This window comes from Vigna unguiculata, chromosome 6 (assembly GCF_004118075.2).
Source record: "Vigna unguiculata cultivar IT97K-499-35 chromosome 6, ASM411807v1, whole genome shotgun sequence".
In the NCBI taxonomy this organism is placed as follows: Eukaryota; Viridiplantae; Streptophyta; class Magnoliopsida; order Fabales; family Fabaceae; genus Vigna; species Vigna unguiculata.
This window is the reverse complement of record NC_040284.1, coordinates 17,006,561-17,032,993: the sequence shown is the minus strand read 5'-3', so window position 1 is coordinate 17,032,993 and position 26,433 is coordinate 17,006,561. Positions and strand designations below refer to the sequence as shown.

At 31.9% G+C, this 26,433-nt stretch overlaps 3 protein-coding genes, 1 long non-coding RNA gene and 4 other non-coding genes across 8 annotated transcripts; 2 read left to right on the top strand and 6 right to left on the bottom strand.

Annotated features, from left to right (window-relative positions):
* Positions 1 to 180: 180 nt before the first annotated feature.
* LOC114187105 lies at positions 181 to 2,814 on the top strand. The gene is made up of 2 exons (XR_003605190.1): positions 181 to 401; positions 1,530 to 2,814. It is a non-coding gene; the product is annotated as an uncharacterized LOC114187105 (long non-coding RNA).
* Positions 2,815 to 4,988: 2,174 nt separating this feature from the next.
* LOC114189353 lies at positions 4,989 to 5,149 on the bottom strand. The gene has a single exon (XR_003605656.1). It is a non-coding gene; the product is annotated as a U1 spliceosomal RNA (small nuclear RNA).
* A 1,455-nt stretch (positions 5,150 to 6,604) lies between these two features.
* On the bottom strand, positions 6,605 to 8,236 carry LOC114188469 (disease resistance RPP13-like protein 4). Its single transcript, XM_028077041.1, has one exon. It carries the CDS (start codon positions 8,234 to 8,236, stop codon positions 6,605 to 6,607), a length of 1,632 nt encoding a protein of 543 aa, XP_027932842.1.
* A 538-nt stretch (positions 8,237 to 8,774) lies between these two features.
* On the bottom strand, positions 8,775 to 8,935 carry LOC114189347. Its single transcript, XR_003605650.1, has one exon. It is a non-coding gene; the product is annotated as a U1 spliceosomal RNA (small nuclear RNA).
* A 1,175-nt stretch (positions 8,936 to 10,110) lies between these two features.
* LOC114188156 (protein LHCP TRANSLOCATION DEFECT) lies at positions 10,111 to 14,691 on the top strand. Its single transcript, XM_028076706.1, has 2 exons — positions 10,111 to 10,447; positions 14,303 to 14,691. Exons 1-2 carry the CDS (start codon positions 10,172 to 10,174, stop codon positions 14,555 to 14,557), a joined length of 531 nt encoding a protein of 176 aa, XP_027932507.1. The 5' UTR covers positions 10,111 to 10,171; the 3' UTR covers positions 14,558 to 14,691.
* On the bottom strand, positions 11,684 to 11,843 carry LOC114189340. Its single transcript, XR_003605643.1, has one exon. It is a non-coding gene; the product is annotated as a U1 spliceosomal RNA (small nuclear RNA).
* LOC114189286 lies at positions 13,895 to 14,054 on the bottom strand. The gene has a single exon (XR_003605594.1). It is a non-coding gene; the product is annotated as a U1 spliceosomal RNA (small nuclear RNA).
* Positions 14,692 to 21,263: 6,572 nt separating the features above from the next.
* LOC114188468 lies at positions 21,264 to 25,127 on the bottom strand. The gene is made up of 5 exons (XM_028077040.1): positions 25,049 to 25,127; positions 23,365 to 23,559; positions 23,157 to 23,186; positions 21,577 to 21,663; positions 21,264 to 21,356 (listed from the first exon to the last, which is right to left on the bottom strand). Exons 1-5 carry the CDS (start codon positions 25,125 to 25,127, stop codon positions 21,346 to 21,348), a joined length of 402 nt encoding a protein of 133 aa, XP_027932841.1. The 3' UTR covers positions 21,264 to 21,345.
* Between the last annotated feature and the right edge of the window lie 1,306 nt (positions 25,128 to 26,433).

Below are 26,433 nucleotides of genomic sequence, written 5' to 3'. Positions count from 1 at the left end.
GAAAAATCATATCAAAATAGTTAGAATATGAACATTTGTATTGAAAAATAACCCCGCGGCGCCTACACCGATTATCTTCAAACCAACAACAGTGGATCCGACAAACTCCAATGTAGAGACACAAAAAAGTTTGTCTTAAAGTTGGATTTAGATATGATTTTGTCTCTTTCGATGTTTTCCATTGGGGAAAAAAATAACCATTTTGGCTGTAAACCATTTTGTCCTAATTTTCCCTATAAACCAAAGTTTCATTCCCTCATATTCTAATCTGCAAAAAGATTAGCTTTTACTTTCCTCCTTCCTTTTTACGTGAGAAAATCTTAGCTGGTTCAGTTTCAAATTTTCAAATTTGAAACTTGAGGAGCCGTGTTTCAGTCTGCACTGTAATGCTTCTGAGTAAGGTAGATAACCAACCTTGTTTCCACTCCTTTTGAGCTTACCTATGTGATTTGGATCTATAATGTATGGGTTAGCTATGCTCAAGCTAACAATGTGATTAAATTCAAGTAATGTTACATTTTTTTTATAATATTTTCTTCGTGTATACTCTTTAACATTGTGGAATTTAATGGGTTTGTTTGTGTTTCTGGAAGTCTTTTGGTGAACTTGCTACCCTTCTCTGGATTCTGCTAATGTAGCCCCTTAAGGGTTGTGTGGTTTTAGCAGATTTGATTCTGCATCATCGTAGCTATTCTTGATTGGTGGTCCTCTTAGGTTTGTTTCTTTACGTTTTCATCCTTTTTCCTATTCAAAATTATTCATTATTTTTGTTTCCTTTATTCCGTGAAGCTTGTGTGGATGAACTTTTCAGTAAACATTTCTCGAAAATGAAAATAAGTAGGAAAAGTGAAATTAATTTATAGTAGCTCTTTCATATTAGCTTCTCTTTTAATTAACTTATGCATAAGATAGTTTGAACTACCGAAACTTATTTCTTTTTGTTCTTTTTATTTTCCTCTTCTGTAAGTGGTTATAGAGATCTTACTTAAACAGGCCCATAGTCATAAATGCATGAAGAGTAGTGTAGTTGGCATTCTCAAGCTGATATTTTAAATTTATGATGTGTGGTAGGTGTCTTGTGGTTGGGAGAGGCCACATGATGTATATCATGACAGTGTGCATTCTAATTTGTGTTTGTTTCTCCCAACAAAGCATTCTTTATTTGCTTGCCCTACTCAGTTCTGCTGTTTATGGAAAATCGATTTTTTTGTTTTGTGATTTGCATCTCAAGCAGCCATGCAGTGCTTGATGCGATGATGCTTTGCTGGTGTGAACTTGGTGACACATTATAACATTTGCAACCCTTGCTTGCTGTAAGATATGATGTTTACCACTTGTTTATTCATCATTCCATTTACTTTCAACTGTGAATTGCTAAATGGTAATCTAAGCTACCTGCTAATTATGATTTTCATATGCTATTTGCATGTATTGTTGATTCTGATGGAAACATTTATCTTTCAATTGTGAACTGGTAAATGAAAGACTAGGAGTTGTTGATCTGAATGCATCATTTACATGTATAACAGATTCTCTGGCTATATCCATCAGAGCTTTGAGCATTTGGGAGTTTGTTTGTAGCTAAAAGAAGCATGGAAGGCACTAAGGGTGAAGAAGGATCCATTACAGTAGGAACCACTGGAACAATCAGCTTATTGATGACAAAGGAATTGGATCAGATGTCTGGTGTTCCACAGCAGGATCTATCTTCAACAAGTAAACCTCGAATTTCAGTTTCAAGTGGTAGTGCTACGCCGAAACGACCACAACCAAGAAAATCATTTGAAGCTAGTAGTAGTAGTAGTAGTAATGTTACAAACCAGATAAGCTCAGGGATTGGCCCTAAAACAAAACATAATGGCAAACATACCCATCAAATACCCATGCTTGGTTCCCACACCCTTCCATTGGAAGCAAGTCCAGTTATGAAGAAAAAGGATAAGAAGAAAAAATCTAAATTTGTGGAGGTTGTAGACATCAAGTGTGGTTATGCAGATAAAGCTTGGGCTACACCTATCACAAATTCTCTCAAGAAGTTGGGTTTCTCAAAGCTCTCTGAGAGCATTACCTAAAACTGGAACTGTATGTCAGACTTCAGGTTCTTGTAGCTGAAAGCAGAAATTACATTTGGCTTACTGTTGTCTATTACATCGACCATAGAACACATGCTTGGCAAGAGCTTGCTACTTCCTCGCTTTTTCTTTCTTGTTTCTACTCTGGATACAGTTGAGGGTCTGGAATCAGTGCTAACTGAGGAACCCATGTTGATGGTTTGAGATTTGTTGTTCTGTGACCAGCCATTGGAGTTTAGTTCAAGCCGGCTAAAGTACTCAATTTCTTGCATTAGAAGGGACCCAACTGTGCCTCTGGTGCCTATTTCTACAGGTGGAAATTCAGCCATTTCTTTTATGTGTTGCTTCTGGCAAGGATGGTGGGTGTCTGTATGCTTTATGTTGTTGGTGTCAAGGAGAAAGAAAAAATGGGATTGAAGAGGAGTGGTTTGTTGTATGTTTGATGAACTTTTCCACAAGCTGAGGCATTTTCTTTAGTTTCACAGAAGCTCTCCACTCCACCATGTACTATTTATATGAAGTGCATGCCATGTATTATGTTTATGGTTGTAGAATTAGTTGTTGACATGACATTGTCATTCCATTCATGTGTGTGCAGGAAAAAGTATTATCCTTGTAACTTTATGTTTAATTATGTCTAGCAACATCCCAATAACAAGCTCATTATTTGAGACTATGGTCAGTGTAATTTGGAACAGATTAATTCATGTGACAGAAGAAATTGGACCATCACTTTCTTTGACTTTTGAGCAAGCCATTGTAAATAACTTTCCATTTGAGTGCTTTTCAGGTAGTGGTTAAGTGTGGATGATATTGTTTTGGTTTATTCCATCCATCATATAATCTGGTTTTCTTTTGAGATGTGAAGAGGAGTAGGAGAGACATTTAACATTGTATGCTCAAATACAATGCTTTAGTTATCCTCATACTAGGATTTACAGTTTCCTAATTTCACTGTTTATAATTAAAATATTTGGTAAGATGGAGAGAAGGTAGAAGATTTGTAAGTAGGAAAACCGTGTTGAGGGTTTCATATCTTTTTCTTACACTAAATTTTCCAACTGTATTATATCACCATGTTTGACATATCTGGTTTTGATACATTTTAGTTGTTTTCTACATTGTGAAAACCATTTTTTTGGTTTTATATATTTTCTATATGATTTTATTGTCACCCCCACTTTACACTACCCAAAAAAATACTCTGCAAGTTTGAGGAACTAATGCAATGTGTCACTTTTTGTGGACCCTTTCTGCTGCATTTGTTTGTAGTGGAGTCACTCACGGGGTGCTCCATTAATTTGTATGTGGACTTTTTGGACATATATTCCTTTCACAAGATAGAAAACAAAGGTTCTCATCAAAGCTGTGTAACACTTTCATTCACTAAGGGGACCGATTTCTTACCATTTATTCTGTGCATTTTAAGAGTATCACTGCTCATAAGCTTCTACTTCGAAGGAGAAATTATGTCATTGTCATGCAAAGGAATAGATAGATCAACTTGGTACAAGTTAGTGATCCTAGTTGCCTAAGATAACCAATTTTGTGAGTGATTAGATTAGTTTTTAACCATGGTAAGGTAATGTAAAGCAGCCATAAGGACAATTCCCCTGTTATTATCAATCATTTGTCAATGTTTTCTTATGAAGTGAAAAACATTTCTGATTCTGTTTTGCATGTGAGTGTGACAGATACGTAGAAGACACTTCACATGTGATTACGTTTTTATGGCATTAGCATCATTTAAAACTCACTGTTCACTGTCCACTGTCCACTTCACATTGCTATCTTTTTAACCCCACGTCAAGTTTTCTTTTGATAAAACTTACTTCCAAATAGTTAAGGCCTAGTGATCTTCAGCAAGTTTTTTAGCTCCTAGGGTTCATCTAAAAGCCCATGGTTTCTTTCATTCTTACAGTTAGTTTATGATATACATATCAATCCTAGTTTTCTAAAGTTCAAGGATGAGTAATTGAGTGAACATTTATCATTTTATTTTGAGAGTTAAACCAGATTCATCTGAATTTTTCATATTTCAAAACATGGTATTGATTTTATATTTTCTCTTGTTAAGAGGGTCTTTTTTACTTTAGGGGAATACTTTGACGTAACGAAACCATGCACTGCTAAGGTGAAGCTAAATATGGAAGAAATATTATTGTCATAGAGTTTGCATACTTTGAAAGTAGAGTGGATAGTGTCATCTTAAAGAAATGAGCTATTATAATAAGATGTGATCTTGAGACATCTTGGAGTAGGATAAGTGTCTGATAATATTTTATATTGTTTTTTAAGGAATTTAATGCACGGTTTCTCAGAATGATTTTTTAATACTACCAAACATAAATTTTAAGATTTGTGTATGTCATACAACTTAATATTGAGTGGATACCACCAAAGATCCAGATAGAGATACTCATTGACATTAAAGTTAAGGGCAACACTAAAATAAGTTAATTGATAAAGCATTGTATTATTCATTGACTTAATAGTGATCAATTAATGTGTTAGATTGTTTCTTTATAACATTTAGTTAGACATCAATGTATGAGCCATAGATAGCCTCACCAGTTTCTTTTCCTTTTCTTCTATGAGAACACATTGGCAATAAAGAAAGTTTGTTAAAAATTACCAACAGTATAGTGAGATAAATCAAGAACAATACTTCAAGTCAGAATTACACTACTGAGATAAATCTAATCATAAAAGAATAAATTAAGAACAATTCTGACAACTTATGACAGATCAAATTAAGAGTTTTTGTGTATGCAAAAGAGAGAGTGCATGCTTGATTGAGAAACTAAAACAGAGTACTATAATAACAGAGAAACTAAAACAGAGTACTATAATAACACAGAAACTAAAACAGAAACCTCTAAACTGATCAGCAAACAAAATTTCAGAAACTCAATGAAAGGGGCTGCGCGAACGCAGGCCCCTACTACCATAAATTATGACAAAGGCTCTGTCACATGGGCAGACCTTAGAGAAATACCCTTTCTAGGTGCAATGAAAGTTATTTCCCTAGGCCATGGACCTTGTTGATCATCCATAGACCCCATCCAGGTAAGTATATTTCTAAGTGTGACATATCTTACTTTTGTAGTCTATTTTCAATGCCACTGTAAGTAATATTTTCAATATGGGATTTGGTAGAGTATTTAAATCCTGACATGGAATGGTTTCAGATCCATCGAGTGCTTGTTTTAAATTAAGAAAAAGGATTCAGGTAAACTATGTTCAAAGTAGGACGAATTTGCCTTCAAGAACCAGTGTTTCATTAATATACTGCAAGTAGAATCATCATGATTGCAGCTTTAATTTCACACCAGTTATGGGTTTGAGTGTCCAAAAAAACATGACAATCCTGTACTACTTGAGTTCTCTCATAATAAGACCTCGAACTAGACCTGCTTCTTTCTGAATTGGTTGCTGCAAACTGTCATCACAAAATTATTCCAAGATCATTATCTCTCTCTCTTACTACCTCTTCTTTCTATTTTGTGTCAATTTCATTGAATCTATAAAAGAAATAAAAAATCGTGGTTAGTAGTTTCACTCTTTAAACATCCTCCCAATATGCATTCGCTAAAAAACATAAAAGGTTATACAGTAGAGTGAAAAAGTATTACATCATTATTTGGTTGGGAGATGTGTAATGGGGCTGTGTAATTTTACATCAGTATTGCAGTCGTAGTTCATTAAATTGAAGGACAACTTAGTTATATTCTATGTTAGAAGAATATTTTTCTTATTTCCAAACACAACAGTTTTTATCTTTAGTTTTGTTATGTTGGCCTTTTCTAAGAACTGAGGTTGGTTACTTGTGTTCCATGTCATTTAGAAGGAAATCTTGACCTAATGAATCCCTGGACTCATAAGGGGAAGTTAAATGTGGAAGAAGTATGCATTGCAATTGCAGTGGACAGTGAAAGAAGATATTATAGTAACACACAGCGCGTTCAGTGTATGAATATATTGTTGCATTTTTTGGGAAGTTTACCGTAGATTTGGTTAAAATGAATTGAATCATATATCACCTAAGATTCAGTACCACCTAAGAATCTCATAATGCATGCTCTATTAAGCAAAGCAAAGTTACTGAGAAATGGCCAAAGAAATTTCGATTAAGCAATCTCGCGAAGTATAGGTGTTGATGATAGATTTTTCAAAATGGTTGTGTTCATGTATCAGTTATGAACTTATCAACACTGTTCTTTCAATATCAATTACATAAGTTGAGGGTATGTGAGGTAGGTAAATATATACACCAGGTATAGATATTGTCATATAAGGCATGTTTCTCTGTTTTTTTCAGCTTATCTTTATTCTTACCTGAAAAACATAGCTAGGCACAATAGAAAATTTAGAACATGTTTATTAAATTCTGTAAATAGCAGCAGTACGACATAGACACATACTTTAACCTTTCTTCACTCAGAATGCTCTCTATTCAAATTCATGATGATTTAGAGCATATTTCATTTCTCAGTACCACAACAGGTAACAGATCCAGCAAATGTGTTGGTTCAGTTAATATTTAAATGTTGTAAGTACTTGAGACGTATGATCTTCAATGAGCAAGACACATGAGCATATCCTTGGATATCCACACTTTGGAGTTTTCCTCCCGTAATATATAGCTCACACAAACTTGAGATTATCTTTTCAGGTTTCAACCATTCTGGAATGTCTTGTCCTGGAAAGCCTTCAAGATGCAACTTTTTCAAATTTGGAGGCAAATTAACCTGAATGTTAGAGTACCTTATGTCAAACACACCCCATGATATTTTTAGTTTCTCAAGCTCTGAAAACTCTCCCAATCTTTCAAACCCTATATCTGGGATCAGAGCCCCACTTCCTATATGCATGCTGAGCTGCTTTAGTTTTGGCAAATGTGCAAGATCTGATATTTTGCAAGGAGTCTTGTCAGAACTACCAATCACAAATCCCTTTAGTACTTCAAGCTTAGTCAGCTTGTCAATCCCCTTTGGCATTCTATCCAACAAGTAGCATTGAGACAGATTCAAATGTTTGAGGTTTCTCAATGATGCAATATCACCTGGTAATGTTTCTAGGTTATGACAGGCCTTGAGATCAAGAGTCTCTAGGCTCTGAAGTTGAAAAATGGAGTCTGGCAGCTGAGATATTCTAGATATTCCACGAAGGCTAAGATATCTCAAAGCCTCTTGATCCCTTAGCTCCTTCAAGAATTCTTCGCTGTTCACTTCAATATGATGTTCTGGTGAAGCGTGCAGCCAACGACCAAGTTGAAGCACCTGCAAATGCTTCATTTTGGCCATCCTTTGGGATCCAAATATAAGATAACTTGCACCAGTATTAAAAATACCTGTGAAATCGTTAGATTTAGAACCAAACGCATCAGTAAGTTCAACTTTTCGTTTGTTAAGTGCTAAACATGCAGGCAGAGTATGACTCTGATGAGATGAGGTAACCATTTCTGAATAAGTTCCAAAAGGCTTCTTCTCTTCATCATTTGCTTTCTTCCTTAATTCATGAATACCATAGACCAAAGGATTAACTTTAAATAATTTATTCACAAAGTCATACTTATGTGGTACAATTAGGTTAAGATCCATAAACTTTCCAAACACATACTCACCATTTTCCTTTGGTGCTTTCGTTTCACCTAAACCAACTCCAACCCACCAAAGGATTATATTCCTTCTCTTCATAACAGAATTCTCTGGTAAATGTAACAGAGACTTCAAGAATCTCATTTCATGATCATCAAGGCTGTCATAATTTTTCTCGATCAGTTTCAACTCCTCGGGTGATGCATCCACTTCTTCTATTTGATCCAGCTTTGTTTTTCCTGGTGATTCAGTAGCTTCTATATTTTCTTTTTCAAGTTGTTGGATTTGATAGGCTGGCAGCAACCTTTCAGTTGATTCCTTTATTTCCTGGCAAATCTTTTTCTCGTCTTCCATCAACTTAGGTATGTTGTTGTTGCGAAGATAGCCATCTACCTTTGTTAACTTGTCAAGTAGTTCTTGTTCATTTTTCTTCACCTTGGAAAACAAATCCTTTATGTTGGTCAACTCAATTTTCAAATCCTTCAATTTTGCTTGTTTATCTACACTCACCAAACGTTTCAACAATGTGGGCACTGCTTTCATGGGATTTGTCCGAATAGACATTTCTTTTTCTGTAGTAAGACTGAAGGACAGACTTTGGGAGATTTTGTGACTTTATAGAAAAATCCCGAAGAAAGAAACTATATTTTTTGCTATAAGATGGAGGGAAAGAGTGGCTTGAGAATTTCAGACTATGAAAGATTAGTTAAAGAAGCAATAGAGCTTTGCAGCAAGATTGAGATATCACGTCTATGACTTCATAAAAAACTGATAAAGAAACAAAGTACTTCTGCAATATTGAGATTTTTGAGATAGGGTGGAATGAGGTTTGAGACTTCGGCATAAAATTATTCCAATAGACAATAAGAAGCAAAGAATCCCCAAACATGATTCATTTCTTTTCCCAGTAGTCTATATTCTTTGTTTGAAGTAAAGAACTATTTCTGGCAGACCATGAGAAGAGAACTAATTGATGTGCCAGTGGTCTACACTCAAGTAATGAACTAAAGTTTTTAAAGTGAAGTTTATTACGCTAATAATATAAGCTTTGATATATGCAATATCTAAGAAAACTAAAACAAAAAATCTTGACATATAATAAGAAGGGGCCGCGCGAACACAGGCCCCCACTACCACAAATTATGACATAGGGTCTGTCACAGGGACAGACCTTAGAAAAGCACAGATTCAAAGTGCAATGAATGTTACTTTTCTAGGCCATAGACCTTTTTGATCGTCCATAGACCCTGTCCAGGTAAGTATGTTTCTTAGGGTGACACATCTCATATTTGTAGTCTGTTCTTCCTTGTTATCATATCTAGCATTCTCGATGTGGGATTGGATCAGAGTACTTTGAATGTTAGAATAAATGTTCAGAGTTTACTGCTGCCTCTGTTCGTTGGATATATCACTCCAACTAAGGAATTGAGCGTCCAAACTGCAAAAGAAAAACTCTCATAATGAAACTAAAAGATCCCTATTAGAGTTCAGTTCTTTTGGGCAAAAGACGTGAAGTTTAAAAGTTGGTTCCGCAAAATTCTATAGTTGCAAACTACTCTCGCATGCTATCATTTGATTAAAAGTTAGTGTTTAATGACAGACCTATGTGACTATCTCATTACATTGTTACTACTAAGTAAAGATTGGCCTCTGATCTCTCCAATACTTCAGACAAAGTTTAAATACTTCTCCATTTTGCAGTAACTAAATAGAAATGTAAAAGGGTAGAGATTAATGAAGCTTCAATAAGAAGTGAGAAGATATTTTAGTCTTTCAAATCACTTGGCAGGGCTTATGAAGGTAAAACATCTTGGAATTGATAGAAGGCATTGTCATTCTGATTCATAAGATTTTTAGCTTGACCACATCAGCCAGTACATGCCGCCAAGTATCAATATAGACTCAATACAGTAATTACTTTCTGCATATAATATGAGTGCTGTTTAGTTTGAAATTTAGAGTTTTAATATCAAAAATGGACTAACAGGTGACTTTTTAGTGGCTGTTTTTCATGAGTAAATGTGCTGCAATTTTGTCCATATCAGCAAAATTGATACTGCTTTTTCATTCCTCGGGAGTTAGAGGGTGAATTTAGCCCGTAGGGTGCAACTTTTGTATATTATTTTAAGCATGCACCTCAATTGCCATTAGCTAATCGTAACTTTATCTTGTAATAAAATAACAAATAAAGAAATCAGAGTGGCGCAGCGGAAGCGTGGTGGGCCCATAATCCACAGGTCCCTGGATCGAAATCAGGCTCTGATATTTCAAAGTTTTTTTTCTTTTTTATTTTATAAATTTTCATCGATTATTCCTATGAACAGTTTTAGTTTTAGTTACTAATAGTTGTAGGGTGAAGAGAGAAAAGTAGAGGGTGTAAGTAGAAAATCTGCTTACAGTTGGTGGATAGCATCAACGAGACACGTGTGTGGATAGCAACACACAACACAAATAAAGTGAAAGTTTCACACAAGCTTGCTGTTTCAAAACTCAACAGCAATGGCTTCCATCTCATGCATCACCCACCACCCCGTCACTTCCAAGCTCAAAAATTTCTTCCCTTCACCTCACGTTTCTGCCTCAGACTTGGCTTCAAGGTTTCTGGGCACAAAAAAAAGTGTTGGGTGGCTCAGCCTCACCTCTAGAATTGGCCCCTCCAACGGCTCCAGAGCCACGTGCTGGTTCAGGTTCGGGAAGAACGGTGTTGATGCCGAAGGTGCTGGCATTTATGGCAGCCAAAGCCGTGATGACTTTGACAGAGATGATGTGGAGCAGGTTGGTGATTGAAGCTTTTAAATTTGGTAGTTCTCACAATTGTGTCATGCTTGTGCACGTGGTAATGCTGTACAAGTTCATTGTTGTTTGTGTTAGAAAATTACATTAAGGGATAAGATAATATTGTGCGTGTTAGTTGTTTGAAAAAATTTGAGCTTGGTGAGATTTGACATGAGAGATTGTGCTTATGTATTGCTGGTATGTGTTTTGGGGGTGGCTTTAAGAAGTGGGGATATTTTTCCTTTAACATTAGGATTTTCCAATTTCATGTGGCTAGAAGAATAGAAAAGTGAGTTCATGTTCTTAAAGGGGTTAGATTGAGGGAATCGATTTGGTAAATAAAGGCACATTCAGAGAATTAGAAAAGGTTTGTGAGGAAAGAGGAATCTTCTTGGGAAGGAGAAACCCTTGGAGGAGAGTTCTTATTCTCATACTTAGTAGTTTAATAAGATTGTTCATATCCTGTTCTTGCTTCCATGCTTTCATTTTTAGGATAAGATTGGAACTTTTTAACAGTTTTTTACAGGGGAAAGTAGGCAGGAACATAATTGAATAAAAGAGGCAGTAATGAAGATAGAACCAAATATGTCTGTTCTTTGTCTTATTTAAGTTACAATTAAGTAATTTTTATCTTGTTATTTTTCTCTACTAGGAGATTACAGCTACTAAGGAATGTGAATGATGTTTGTTGATTGGAAATTTTAAACTTCTGCAACTGTTAACTATATTATGCTTATGCATTACTGAGTTTTGTTCTTGGAGTCACTATAGATTTCTTCTATTAGGTTGGAAAGTTGATTTGGGTTGGAATTGCGATGAATTGATTTTTAAATCTGCTTTATCTTTACCCAATTTTAAGCTGTGTGATTGATTCATCCTCCATTTATTATTAAAATACCTTACAGAGTCAACTCATCTTGCCCATCTGCTAGAAAATAGATAGAAGTCCATTCTTTACCGATATGCATTTTTGTTAAGAAATCTTGAATCAATCAACTTACACGGACAAAATCTCTTACATGACATCAAATTTAAAATGCATAAACTTAAATAATATATGCTAGTACCACCTGAACAGACTTTAGGCCAACATCCCTTCTAAGTACAACACAGGTTATAAGATGGAGGGACAGAGTGGTGAAGCATAGAATTTCCAAACATGATTAATTTCTTTCACATTACTTATGATATACATTATTAGAGAACATGAAAATAAAAAAATTTAACACAGAAAAAGAAGGGGCCGCGCGAACGCAGGCCCCACTTCCACAAATTATGACATAGGCTCTGTCATTGGGACAGACCTTAGAAAAGCACCCATTCAAAGTGCAATGAATGTCACTTTTCTAAGCCATGGACCTTCTTGATCATCCATTGACCCTGTCCAGGTAAGTATCTTTCTTAGACTGACACATTTCATATTTGTAGTATATTCTTGCTGTTACTATATCTAGCATTGTCGATGTGGGATTGAAACAGATTGCTTTGAATGTTAGAGTAAATGTCCAGAGTTTACTGCAGCTTCTTTTCGTTGAATATATGTCAGGCTTTAATATCACTTCGACTAAGAAGTTGAACGTGCAAACTGCAAAGGAAAAACTCTCATAATGAAACTAAAATATCCCTTTTATAGTTCAGTTCTTTGGGAAAATAACACTCATGTTGCTCCGTTCTGCAAAATTTTATACTTGCAAACTACTATCACAAAAATATAATAAAATCATTATATCTGTTCAAAATATTTTTTTGTTTGATTATTACGGTATTTTCACTTTTTAAACTTACATAAAATAACTCAATAGGTCTTTAAAATCTTCGAGAATTGAGGACTGAGAATCCACAATAAATAAGTGGTAGACAACAGGTGGTGAAGATAGGGAGCTAGTCAAGAAATGAAAGCTAAGCATAATTTTCTAATCTTAGGAAATTTGGGTAGAAAAATATTGTCACAAATGAAAATATAACATATTTTAGCAAACCAAACACTTTCTTGAAGCATAAAAACTGCATGTGCTGCAACTCTCATTCTACCTAAATTCTATCATTAGATTAAAAGATAGTGTATAATGACAGACCTATGTGACTATCTCATTACATTGTTACTACTAAGTAAAGATTGGCCTCTGATCCCTCCAATACTTCAAACAAAGTTTAAATACTTCTCCATTTTGCATTAACTAAATAGAAATGTAAAAGGGTAGAGATTGATGAAGCTTGAATAAGAAGTGAGAAGATATTTTAGTCTCTGAAAGTAATGCACAAAGCAGTATTTTCAAATCACTTGGCAGGGCTCTTGACTGTAAAATATCTTGGAATTGATAGAAGGCATTGCCATTCTGGTTAAAAAGATTTTTAGCTTGACCAGATCAACTAGTACATGCCAAGTACCAATATAGACTCAGTACAGAAGAAAATGCAACAGCACAAACATAATTACTTTTTTGCATATAATATGAGTGTTTAGTTTGACATTTAGAGTTTTAATATCAAAAATGGAATAACAGGTGATTTTTAGTGGCTGTTTTTCTTGAGTAAATGCGCTGCAATTTTCTCTATATCAGCAAGATTGATACTGCTTTTTTCATTCCTCTGGAGTTAGAGGGTGCAACTTCTGTATTATTTTAAGCATGCACCTTAATTGCCAATAAATAATTATAACTTTATTTTATAATAAAATATAAATATCAAAAATCAGAGTGGCGCAAAGGAAGCGTGGTGGGCCCATAACCCACAGGTCCCTGGATTGAAACCAGGCTCTGATAGTTAAAAAAAGTAATTGAATAAAAGAGGCAGTAATGAAGATAGAACCAAATTTGTCTGTTCTTTGTCCTAATTAAGTTACCATTAAGTCATTTTTATCCTGTTGAAAAGATCTGCCTTTATTATTTTTCTCTACTAGGAGTTTACAGCTACTAAGGAATGTGAATGATGTTTGTTGATTGGAAATTTTAAACTTCTGCAACTGTTAACTATTATGCTTATGCATTACTAAGATTTGTTCTTGGAGTCACTATAGATTTCTTCTATTACGTTGGAAAGTTGATTTGGGTCGGAATCGCTATGATGAATTGATTTTTAAATCTGCTTTATCTTTACCCAATTTTAAGCTGTGTGATTGATTCATCCTCCATTTGTTATTAAAATACCTTACAGAGTCAACTCATCTTGCCCATCTGCTAGAAAATAGATAGAAGTCCATTTTGTACCTATATGCATTTTTGTTATGTAATCTTGAATCAATCAACTCAGAAGAACAAAATCTCTTACAATGTCATCAAATTTAAAAGGCATAAACTTAAATAATATTTACTAAGCACAACACAGGTTATAAGAAGGAGGGAAAGAGTGGTGAAGCATAGAATTTCCAAACATGATTAATTTCTTTCACATTACTAATAATATACATTATTGGAGAACATGAAAATAAAAATATTTAACATAGAAAAAGAAGGGGCCGCGCGAACGCAGGCCCCACTTCCACAAATTATGACATAGGCTCTGTCACTGGGACAGACCTTAGAAAAGCACCCATTCAAAGTGCAATGAATGTCACTTTTCTAGGCCATGGACCTTCTTGATCATCCATTGACCCTGTCCAGGTAAGTATGTTTTTCAGAGTGACACATCTCATATTTGTAGTCTTTTCTTCCTGTCAGTATATCTAGCATTGTCGATGTGGGATAAGAGCAGAGTGTTTTGGATGATAGAATAAATGTCCTGAGTTAACTGGTGCTTCTATTATGCTTATGCATTACCAGGATTTGTTCTTGGAGTCACTCTAACTGCAATTTAGTAAATGAAGTTTACAATGGCATCATAACCTTTTGCTGCACATCATTTCATAAAATTTTACAGTACTTCAACTACATGGGGATGCTTGCAGTAGATGGAACCTATGATAAAATGGAAGCTCTTCTAAACCTTAAACTCCACCCTGTGGACATCCTTCTCCTATTAGCTGCATCAGAAGGTGACAAGCCAAAAATTGAAGAACTCCTGAGAGCTGGAGCAAAATATGATGTAAAAGATGGAGAGGGTAGAACGGCATTGGATCGAGCCAACGAAGAAATTAAAGAATTCATTCTTAATTTTTCAGTGCAGAGGGCATGATTTGTTTGTTTCCACCAGCTACATAGTTGCTAGCTAACATTTTGATAACTTTTGAACTCTTTTAGTTTATATGCTTTGGATTGATCGTGAGAATGAATTTGAATACCCATAAAACCAAAAGCTCTTCATGTCCATGATAATGCATAATTTTAAAATTGTTTCAACATATTTAAATTATTATGTCAAACATAATGTTTGGCAATTAATTACAATAAAAAATATGGATTTGCTTAACAATTAAAAACATGTTTTTATTCTAACAATATCCAATATTTTGACCTAATGGAATTGTGTTATAACTAGCATTTTGACCTGTGCAACACGCACAGGGGTTTTATTAAAATTTTTGTTATTGGTATGAAACTTGAAAGGCACGCCGGAATAAGGAGTCAAATTCATTATTAGTTTGAATATTTTACGATCAACATTTTTGCTTGTTGTGATTGTAGTAGAGATAATATTTCTTCTCAAATAATTAACTTACAATCTTGTATCATTACAAAAATCATTTGCTAGATTAATGTTTCTTAAAAGCATGATAGGTACACCAACTTTCAATTTAATATTAGGATTGGAAATCCTTGAACATTTAATATTATTGAGAAACTCTAAAGTAAAACACTTCAAATCAAAGTGTAAGAACTCTAAGAGAATTTGTTGATTGAAATCTTCAAATTGGAGATGGATGTATTGATTTGAATGAAAATAGTGAATGTAATATTTGTATAACAACGAATATTTTAATTCATGAATATGAAACACCTTTACTTTTTGAGTGAACTTTGTTTATCTTGGTCTATTAAGAATATCATGAATCGTGTGATAGGACCATAACAATTGACTCTATTGAATAAGTAAATGACTTCATTCTATTTTTGATACATGGTGAAGAACAAACTTATTTAAGTTCATACACTCCTCATAATATCAAATCTTAACCCCTTTTTGACAACAAACAAAATTTGTTTGAAATCACCTTCTAACACCACAACTTTCTCACAAAATGGTCTTTGAATATTATCTTCATTTTTAGCTCTTATAATATCTATCAAGGTTTTATTAAAAGCTTCAAAACATAACTTGTTCATCACAGGTGCTTCATTCCAAATCATCAGTTTTATTTCCATGCAATTTATTATATTAATTTAAGTTTATAAACATATAATTATAATTTAAAATAAATATTTAATTTTGTAAAACTTAACATTAATGATTTGACTTTTTTATAGTAAAAATATATTTAAGTTATTTATATATACATTTTTTTATAAAATATATTATATTAAGATTTTGTTAATTAAAATTAGGAATTCATTTTTAACTTTAAATGAAACATTAGTTAGATAATGTAAAAAAAATGTAAATAATAGACTATAATAATAGAATGAATCAACGATATAAAATTTGTTGAATAAATGCCGTAAAATACAAATATTATACTGTGTTTTATAAAAACATATGAAAAATAGACTATATAAAACTAAGATATGTCATTTATAAAAATTTACAAATATAAAGGTTAGACAATGCGAAAGAAAAATAGTAAAAGATCTATAATTACAAATAATAACAAATATAAAATATAAATTTGATAAAAATACAAAAATCAGATATCTAGTTTATCTATCCAGTCAAATTGTGATGCGTACAAATTTATATTTCAAACTCTTATTTAGCATGTTTAACTTAAAATAATATAAATAATTTAATAATGAATTTATAATATTATGTTATTATCGATTTTTAAGGTTTAATTTGAATTATCATTAAATCTTTTAGAAACTGGTTTAATGTAAAGTAACGTGTTAAGTTTAGAATATATTAAATAAATAAATAATTTTGGTGTGAAAAAACATTACATATTAATCATAATAAATAATATATATAAAATCATGTATATTGATTATTATAATTAATGGTAATTTGAAGTGTTTTATTTGAATTATCATTGTATAGCTGACCTTCAAAGTAATTATAGATAATTTGTAAAATTTGATAAAGTTAATGAATTATGTGCATTTGGTGAAATGAGCAAATTATTATAGAAATTTAAGTTTATGAAAATATAATTTGCTCCTACATAATGAATCAATTGATTTGTGTTTAGATAAAGATTGAATTGCAGTATAGTATCATTAATAAAGTGTATGTGTATGAAGTATATGTATTCAAATATTGTTAGCATAATGATTTTACTTTAGGTATATAAATAAATAATTATAATAATTGAATAATTTTAATTGTTATCTTTATAATTCTTTCTCAATAGAAAAAAAACTTAAATTATAATTAAATAAATCATAGACATAATGAAATAGATATCAATTCTAAAACAAACAATATTATAATTCATTTAAAATAAAATATTACCAAATAAAAATTATGTATTTAAAAGTGGTTTTACATTGTCATAATTCCTAACAAAGTTTACTTAAATACGATGGATTAAAAGTATAATATTGTAAAAGCATAATTTAATTATATATACAACTTATGATTTATATGATGTTAGTATTGGTATATATATATATATATATATATATATATATATATATATATATATATATATATATATATATATATATATATATATATATATGGTAAAATTAAAAATATAACAATTCATATTTTAAATGAAGTACATTAAACAATCAAAAAATTATATATGTAAGTCTTCTTGTTTAAAATATATTTCTTTCAATTCTTTTTTATATTTTTTTTAAAAGTATTTACTTAACTTTGTTATATTATTTAAAATCTTGATATAATTATTTAATATTATTTTTATTTTTGTTCAAAACGTGTGTACTTTGAAATTTTCTATTTTCTGTTTTTGAAAAAAATACATGTATTTAATAATAATAATAATAATAATAATTATTATTATTATTATTATTGAACAAATATGATTAAATAGAGTAAAATAATAAAAAATCAAAAAATAAAGAAATTAATTATTAAATAATTAATGGAAAATGTTTTTAACAATTCATATAAGTAATGGTTGCAAACATATGGATTCAAATAATTTCAAATTACTTAAATTCAAAAATAGAAGAATCCAATTTAGAAATGTATGGATCAAATAAATCTAAAGGTAATTAAAGAAATTGAAAATAATTAATAGAATTAATTGATTAATTTGTAAAATCTTTAAAAGTAATTCATTACAAATTATGAACATAAAAGTTTTTAAATCATTTCAGTTAAGAGGTTTTAACAAAATTTTTTCCTTTACAATCAAAATCTAGTACACAAATAGAATAATCCAAAATAAAAAGGCAAGGACTTATTTTTATTTAAATTTTCATATTTAAAGTAGACTCTCTTCAACTTCTCTTATTCAATTTGGCCTCACATTCCTACTTTACACCAAGAATTGTACTCATAAAAATGAAATTGAAAATCAATCTGCAAAAATCCAAGTTTTATTTAGCAAAGAAAAGAAAGAGTAAAGAATTATAAGCATATTGAAAGAATGACAATTTTATACAATATAAAAACTAAACTTCTATATTTTATTTATATAAAAACAAAAATAAAACAATTAAGAACTATAGCATTAAAATAATTAAAAAAATAATTTTACAATAAAAGAAAGAATTAGAATAAAATAAAATTAGACGATATATAATAATCATTACTATAATTTAGTATCAAAATACAAAAAATATTAAGTAGAAATAAATCAGTAAAATACACAATTATTAAGAAGAAAAATAATAAAATTAAGAATATTTGATTACTTTTATTTTAGGAATGTCCTTAAGTTATTTATACTTTTTTTAATAAAATGTATTTTATTATAAAATGTTTTAAATGAAATATAAAATGTTTTAAATGAAATATAAAATTGTTTTACTTATTTTTTTTAATAAATGTACGCACTTAATATTTTTTAAAACTATTCACTCGTTACGTTGTTTCCTAAGCTTCATTTCCGGCATGTTACATTAGTTTACATCATATCTTTACAAAGATATGAGAGGGTTAGTGACAACCAAGTTGACACTTTAAAAGACCAAGTTGACATAGCCAATGGATTATATATGAAATTAAATGCAACTTTACAATAAAAGAGCAAGAAAAAAAGAAAATATTTTTGTTCACATTCCAATTTGTTTAAGCCTGTCTGAACTTGCCAATTTTTATTATAATTGAAGAGAACTTGACATTGATGCTTTCTACCTTTTTGAACTTGTTTTTCTTCAATGAGATTATCTTTCGCACCAATCATATTATACTATTTTATTACTGAACTTTGAGAGGTGTTAAGACTCTCGCAAGTGTATCATGTTGTGCAAGTAGTAATCGGTAAGATCGAAATATTGTTTCTCAAGAGATTCATATATATTAAATAATCGTGTAATTAATAACTAATTTAAATTAAAGAATGAATCCATAATTTGGATTCTTGTGTGCAAGAACGTAAATATTGCATAAACAAGTAAAATGTGAACTTGGATATTTGAAACTCTAGAAGATGGAAAAGACTAGAAATGCAATGGATTGATATCGTTGGGGTTAGATTTCACCGACTTCACTCTCATGTATATAAAACAATAAAACTCTAATCCATTAAATTACTAATGTCAACATGCAAGTCTATTCAAACCTTAATCCCTTAGTTGAATGAGCCTAAGTTTCCTTATTAAGAGTTAATTCCTTAAATCCCTAAATAAGCAAACCCTTTACAAGCTAGGTTTAAGACAACTAATGGGTCAAGTTCCATTCCTAGATACAAGTTTCATTAGGTATCTTGTTCCAATTCTAGGTTTCAAGAGATACTTTCAAATACCTAATGACCCAAATATTATGCAATGAATGGTTAAAACAAAGCAAGCTTTAAGTAAATAAACAAGGATACTAGCAATTAATGGATAAAGCATATATATATATATATATATATATATATATATATATATATATATTCAAATCATCCACAAATACATCAGAATTCAGTGGCTACATCTAACCTTAACAAAATGAGTTTAGCTCTCCATTGTCATAGAGAGCCCAAGCTTATAAAATGAAATTGGAGGAGGGAGGAGATACAAAGAGGAAGAAGGGATAGTTCCCACTAGCCCCACACACCTCCAAGCGCTCCAAAACATGTTGCTCAAGCTCCAAAATGTCCAGGATGATTTCCCCTTCGTGAAAACAGAAGAAAAAGAGCCAACTTGCCACATCAACAAAAGTGGTGCCTGGCAGAAGCCTCCCATCGCCAAGCGCAAGCAAAGAAGGAGAAAGTGAAATCTTGAAGGAGCCGCTCGGCGGTCTCCAGGTGCCGCCAGGCGGTGTGCCCTTGGAGCTCTCTGGAGACTGGCGCTAAACATTGTCCGCCAGGCGCTGACTGCCTGGAAGTGGCCTTGCGCCTGACGCTAGTCTTGAACTGCCTGGCACTTCCTGTTGCTTCCTTTTTATGACATTTTTTATCTTCTCCTTGCTATTCCGGATCACTCATTTGTCTGGATTTTTGGAACAAAGCTTCCAATCTATAAATAGACACAAAAACGGGGGTTAGTGGTATATTTAGATCAATGTAACCCAAAATGTATTTATTTACAAAAGTAAGGTAAAATTGAGGATTAAGTAGGTTAAAAGCCATGGAAGAGTTGATTTTGCTAATAAAATGTAACTTAGATAATGGTAAAAATTAACATTATCAACAGACAAGTGAATTTTAGCTTCCAGTGCTTTATATTTGTTCTTTGTGCTTTCCCTATATAGTTAAGTAAAAACCTACGACAATTAAGATGAGACCAATCACACTACAACCACCACAAGAAAAAAAAAACTTATTAGTTTAGATAGATGCATTATTGTTTTTATTTAGATAAAAAAATACTTATATCTATTTTACTATCAAGTCTAGGGTTTGTAGACTATAATAAATTGTTGGTAAGCTAACTTCATATAATATTTTGTGTTGTTTTTTGAAATATGATGCCTCTCATCAAAGAATATTTTAGTTTCTAAACCATAAAATAGATCAATATTATATAGTTGTTACATATATGTAGATCTTCTACAAAATAGTTTGAAATGGGAACTCATGTATAAATTCATAAAACAATAATTTGAAGCATATGATGTCAAAAAAATTGGTCATTGCTATATTGGTAAATTACTTGATGTTATAAACTCCTCGTACATGAGTCGAATAATATGTATCCTTGTTTTGAACCTAAATCCTACAACTCCAAGGTAACGGTGAGAACACAAACCATTGCATCGAAACTTCCATTAAAATAAATCTTAAAAACTTTAGTAAATAAAATCAATCAAATAAATGATAATTTAAATTATTGAATAATTGTTTTGTGAATTACACAATCCACTTCTTTAAAATTTTCGAGTAATTAACACCACCACACTCACTAACATACATGCTTTGTTTTTTAAACACACTTTATTTTTTGTGCATTTTGTAAAAGATTCAATAAAAAACCTCAAAAAGTGACTTCCAGATTTGGGTACTCGTAATATTTCTCGAGCATTGGAAACAAACTAAAAAATCATTTGCCATACCACAAACATTTGTGCCTCTAAAAATATTTTCTTCCAAACCCATTGAATAAAAAATTATTATAGACTTTGTAGACTTCATCACATGAGGTTAAAAACTCTTATGCATGAACCAAAAGCATGTAATTAATTTTCAAACTAATAAAATTACAACAGAAAATTTCAAGAATAAATAAGTCAAGCATCACACGCAATGAAAAATATAAAATACAAAAGTTTATAATTCATTCGTCTTGGAATCATAATGTCTTTGAAGTCAATCACGTCATCACTGTAGAACAAAAACTTCAGTAAAATTAACAGATACATTTACATTTACATAAGAAGGCCTAACAAATAAAAAATTGATCACAAAAATCAATTCCCAATAAAGAAAATATGTATATTAAATGGGTCAAAATTCAAAGCATTACTCAAAGAAAAATTGATTGTCTTAACCATGTTCATAGTCATCTTCTTGTGCTCCTTTATGTGTGAATGCAAATTCATACCTTCTACTGGTTCACAATCAACATTACATATCCAACACCACTCCATACTAAAAGCCTTCCTTCTCCTCAAATTATCAAAATATGTCCCTGAAAAGGAAAATAACATTAACATAAATAAAACAAAATATTAAAAAAATAAACAATCTGTTGAATATTGAAACCAATTCTCCCAAAACTTTCATATTATACCTATTACACTTCACTTTATAACACTTGTTTGATAATAATTGCAAGTACAAAAATGAATATAAGTAGTTAAAATCTATCTGTTAAAAATCAAATATCATTAGGAAATCCAACAACAAACTGATGACTTGGCTTTTGCCTTTTCTGAAGGATTCAAAACTAAAATACATGTTCAAATGCTCTAATCTTCAACTCTTTTCTCCAAGTTCAGCCTCATTGGCTTCTCCAATTTCCATGTTTGGCAAGTTGTTGTTTTAAAAGCATAAATCTGAACAAAGTCTAGAGGTGTGCATATAAATGAGCTGCAAAGGTGCCATAGATGTGGATGCAATAATTGAAATTCAAATTTTGAATTCAAAAATGTTTTGAATGAGCAATTTTGATTTCTGTCAGCCTTTTGCTAGATTAGTACAAAAAAAAAGTAAAATAATGTTGGGTGAAAGAGAGAATTATAGGAGTATTTGGACCAAACATACATATCTTACCATTTTGGGTGCGTGATCAAATTTAAAAAACAAATAGCCATTTTCTTTGTAGCAATTTGACCATGTAAGATTCCAAAGACAAAATCAGTATGATCTTGTATTTGCCAAATATATTTACAGAGATAAAAGTTAATATGGAGTAATAATATAGAGCAATAAAGAAGCTCAAGAAGATGATACTAATGAGTTGATGGATAGGAATGAAAAATCCATTTAGATATACCAAAAAAAAACAATGAAGTTAACATTCATTTGAAACACAAATAAATAGAAACAACAAACACTCAAACAAACAATCAGAGAAGAAAAAAAAATTGAAAACTAACTATTAAAGTTCCATTTTACTCTTCAACTCCATCTTCTGATAGTAGGAATAACATCCAAAAAAAGAAAAATCCTTGCCTGCCAACACTAACCGTAAGTATCAAAAGTTACCCATCAATTAACCAAACAAAATTCCATATAACAACTTGCACACCAAGAAATGAAAACTCATCAAAAGGTTGCAAACCAAATAAAAAGGAAAAGTAGGTGGATAAATTAACATTCAGAAAAAGAAAAAGAAAGAAAAGAAGAAAACTGAAAACTAATCATTCAAGTCCCTTTTTCCTCTTCAACTCATCTTCTAAGAGCTCCAATAATGTCCATAGGATGCAAACGACAAAGATGTGAAAACCTTAAATGATACATCTATAGTTAGAAAGAATCCTGACGAAAAAAATCCTAGAGCAATATTAAAAACTAAAACTTTAAGGTGTTAAACTTGTTGCAAAGAATGAAAGATGAAGCTTTGAAACTTACCACCATGCCTAAAATGATACAGAAAGAAGAGAAAGAAGAGGAGGTGGACAAATTAACATTCAAAAAATAAAATAAAAGAAAGAAAAGAAAAGAAAAATGAAAACTAACCATTCAAGTGTCTTTTCCTCTTTAACTCATCTTGTAAGAGCATCAATAATGTCAAAAGGATGAAGACAAAAAAGATGTGGAAACGTTAAATGATACATCTATAGTTTGAAAGAAAACTTACGAAAAATCCTAGATCAATAATAGAAAACAAAACTTTAAGGTGTGAAACCTTGTTGCAAAGAGTGAAAGATCAAGCTTTGAAACTTACCACCATGCCCAAAATGCGACAGAAAGGATATGGTGAGAAATTTAGAGGAGGAGATAGGGCAAGAATAAAATAAGAATGAGAGAGGGAGAGGAAGATGAAGTGTTTTGCATTTGGAGATTTGGAGAATGAGGGAGGTGTGTAAGAGGCGTGGGAAGGTGACAAATACAAAAAAAAAAAACGTAAGAGAAATGCATGCTTGTGAAAGATTTCAAAATTCAAAAATTTGGGCATGTGTCACTCATATAAAGCACCACGTTCTTGCATTTTAGAAAGCCACGTTCTTTCACCTCAACACTTCTACAATTTCCTATTTTAGTAATGAAAAAAAATGTCTTTTGTTAGTCTTTTGAAAAATTTGCCCTTTGTGCTACCTTGAATTGTATTATGTATAAATTAGTGAAGATAAATTGAAGTGAAATATTGCCAATGCATGCACTACTGAATATTGTGAACTAGTTATCCTGGATATAATTTTTAAAATAATTATTACAAAAGTTGGTGCCGAAAAATACATACCAATTCATAATGAAACTATAATACAAAGAGTCTTCATTCTTCTCAGGCATTCTAATTAATAAATTTAATCATTAGTTCTAAAGAAGTTAATTTACATGCATACAAGCTTAGTTAAAATTGTTGGCCCCTTGAAGAAATTTAGGTTTTGAGATTTTTAGGTCTGGAAATGAAAAATAAATTCTGCAGGAACATGTATTAAAAAATATCCAAACTTAGTTGTAGTTATGAGATTGAAAGCATCCAAATTTGAAACTAAACTAAGTATGATTCATAGCAATCACATACAACCAGATCAACCTTCAAAAATGCAAATTAAGTAATTAAGTAATCACTACATCCTAAAATGTCTAAAGTTCAGAAACATATTTAGCTTCATTATTTGAACAAAGATCTGTGCTAACTAAATTAACAACTTCAGGAAGCACAATACTATTTTTGAATATAATAGAAAAAAATGTTGTAACATAATTTTAACAAGGTTTGAAGGAGCTGCGCGGAAGGAGACTCCACTGCCACAAATTATGACACAAGCTTTGTCACTTGGACAAACCTTAACTTTGTGTTTGGAGGAGGGATTTTAAAAATTCTAAGAAATTGAAATACATAATATTTGAATTACTCACAAATGATTTTCTTTCATTTCATAAATAGTTAGTTTGGATTGAGTAATTCAAATATCATAGATTTCATTTTCTTATTTGGATAAAACAATTTAATTTATACTTTAAGGCAAACTCAACTTTATCCTTAAGCAACCTTCAATCTCGGATGACTCGTCTCGACTTTCAGTCTATATTGACTCCCGAAAATTCAGCTTGGGTCGACTAGGCCTGACTTTTAACTCGGGTTGAGACGTATCGACCATCAACTATGGCGATTGATTTTAACCTTCGGCCAAGGCCGACTCCACACGACCTTAGGCTCATGCTAGCTTAAGTCGACCTTCGGCTCGGGCTGGCTTAAATCGATCTTCGGCTTGCTGCGCCTCGACTTGACCTTCTGCCTAAGTCAACTTGGCTCGACTTGGCTCGACTTTTGGTCCGGGTCAACTCGAATCGACATACGACCCAAGTCGACTCAGCTTGACCATCAACCTGGTCCGACTTTGCGCGACATTGGCTTTGGGTCAACTTGGCTGAACCTTTTGCCCGACCCGACTCAACTGTACCTTCAACTCGACCTGGATTGGTTGAACCTTCGGACCGGCAGGGGTCGACCATTGGCCTAGGCCGGCTCGAGTTGACCATCGACCCAAATTAGATTGATCGGACAATCCACCTGGATCGGCTTTGCTCAACCATTCGTTGGGGCTGGCTCGACCTGACGATCCACCTAGATCAACTCGTCCTGACCTTCAGTGCAGGCTTGCTCGATTTGTCCTTCAGGTTGAGCCCATTCAACTAAACCATCGATCCAGGCCGACTTGATTGGACCTTCAACCTAGGGGATTATCAATGGCCCAAGTCAACTCCGATCGACCATCTGCCTAGGAAAGATCGGGCCAACTGTGACGTACTTAAAATTGTATGACTGATATTTATGACATATTCATATCTATAGTTAAACATCTTTATTCAAATATCTTTATTCAAATATGTTGATATGATTTTATATAAGAGTTTGAATAATAAAAGTAGAATTTATACTTAATTTAAAAGTTATTAAAATTTTAAGTATTATAAGATTATTATTATTATACTGAAATAAAAATAAAAAAAATATTAATAAAGACGTCACAGTAAAATTCATACGAAAAGTAAAAAAACAAACATATATGTTACGTTTTATTTTAATTTATTGTATATTCTTTTTGTTGTATATTAAAATATTTTTTTAAGTCTTATTTTTTTATATCTAACATTTTATATATGAAAAAAAATTATAACATCTTTCTAAGTGGTTACGGATATCGTCAAAACTCTATTTTATTTTTCATTAAATTAAAAAAAAAATATTATACTATAAAATATATACCGATTCAATACTTAATACTAATTAATAATTTCTGAAATTCTCAAAATAATCACTTACGTTGTGTTATGATGGAGGGATTGTAACACCCCATTTAAATAATAACCTTAATTTAAACGAAATGCCACACAGATAGAATATAAGAGACAAGTCTTGGAGTATAAACACTACTCCTTACAATATCCAGAAATGCTACGATGCCAAATACAATTGAAGTGAAAGGATCGACAGTAAAATAAATGAAGTGCCAAGCAAAACAATACATGGACCGTGGCCCTAAAGGAAAGCTAGAAATCCAATCCAGAGAGAGACTAAGCAGCGGAACCTCCATCACCCTGATGATCACGGGGAGTTCTCGCATCTGCTCACATCAATAAATTGATGATCATTGCAAAAGGAGAAAACCACACAAGCAAGACATACAACAAACAAAAGGGTAAGCTAGAGTAGAAAACAATTTATCATGCAGTTACATACAAATTCACATTCCAAGATGCTTATGCCATCCAATCATGTTATGACTTCTCAAACAATACACTAAGACTCAGACACGACTCATCTAAATACATATAATTTAGTCGG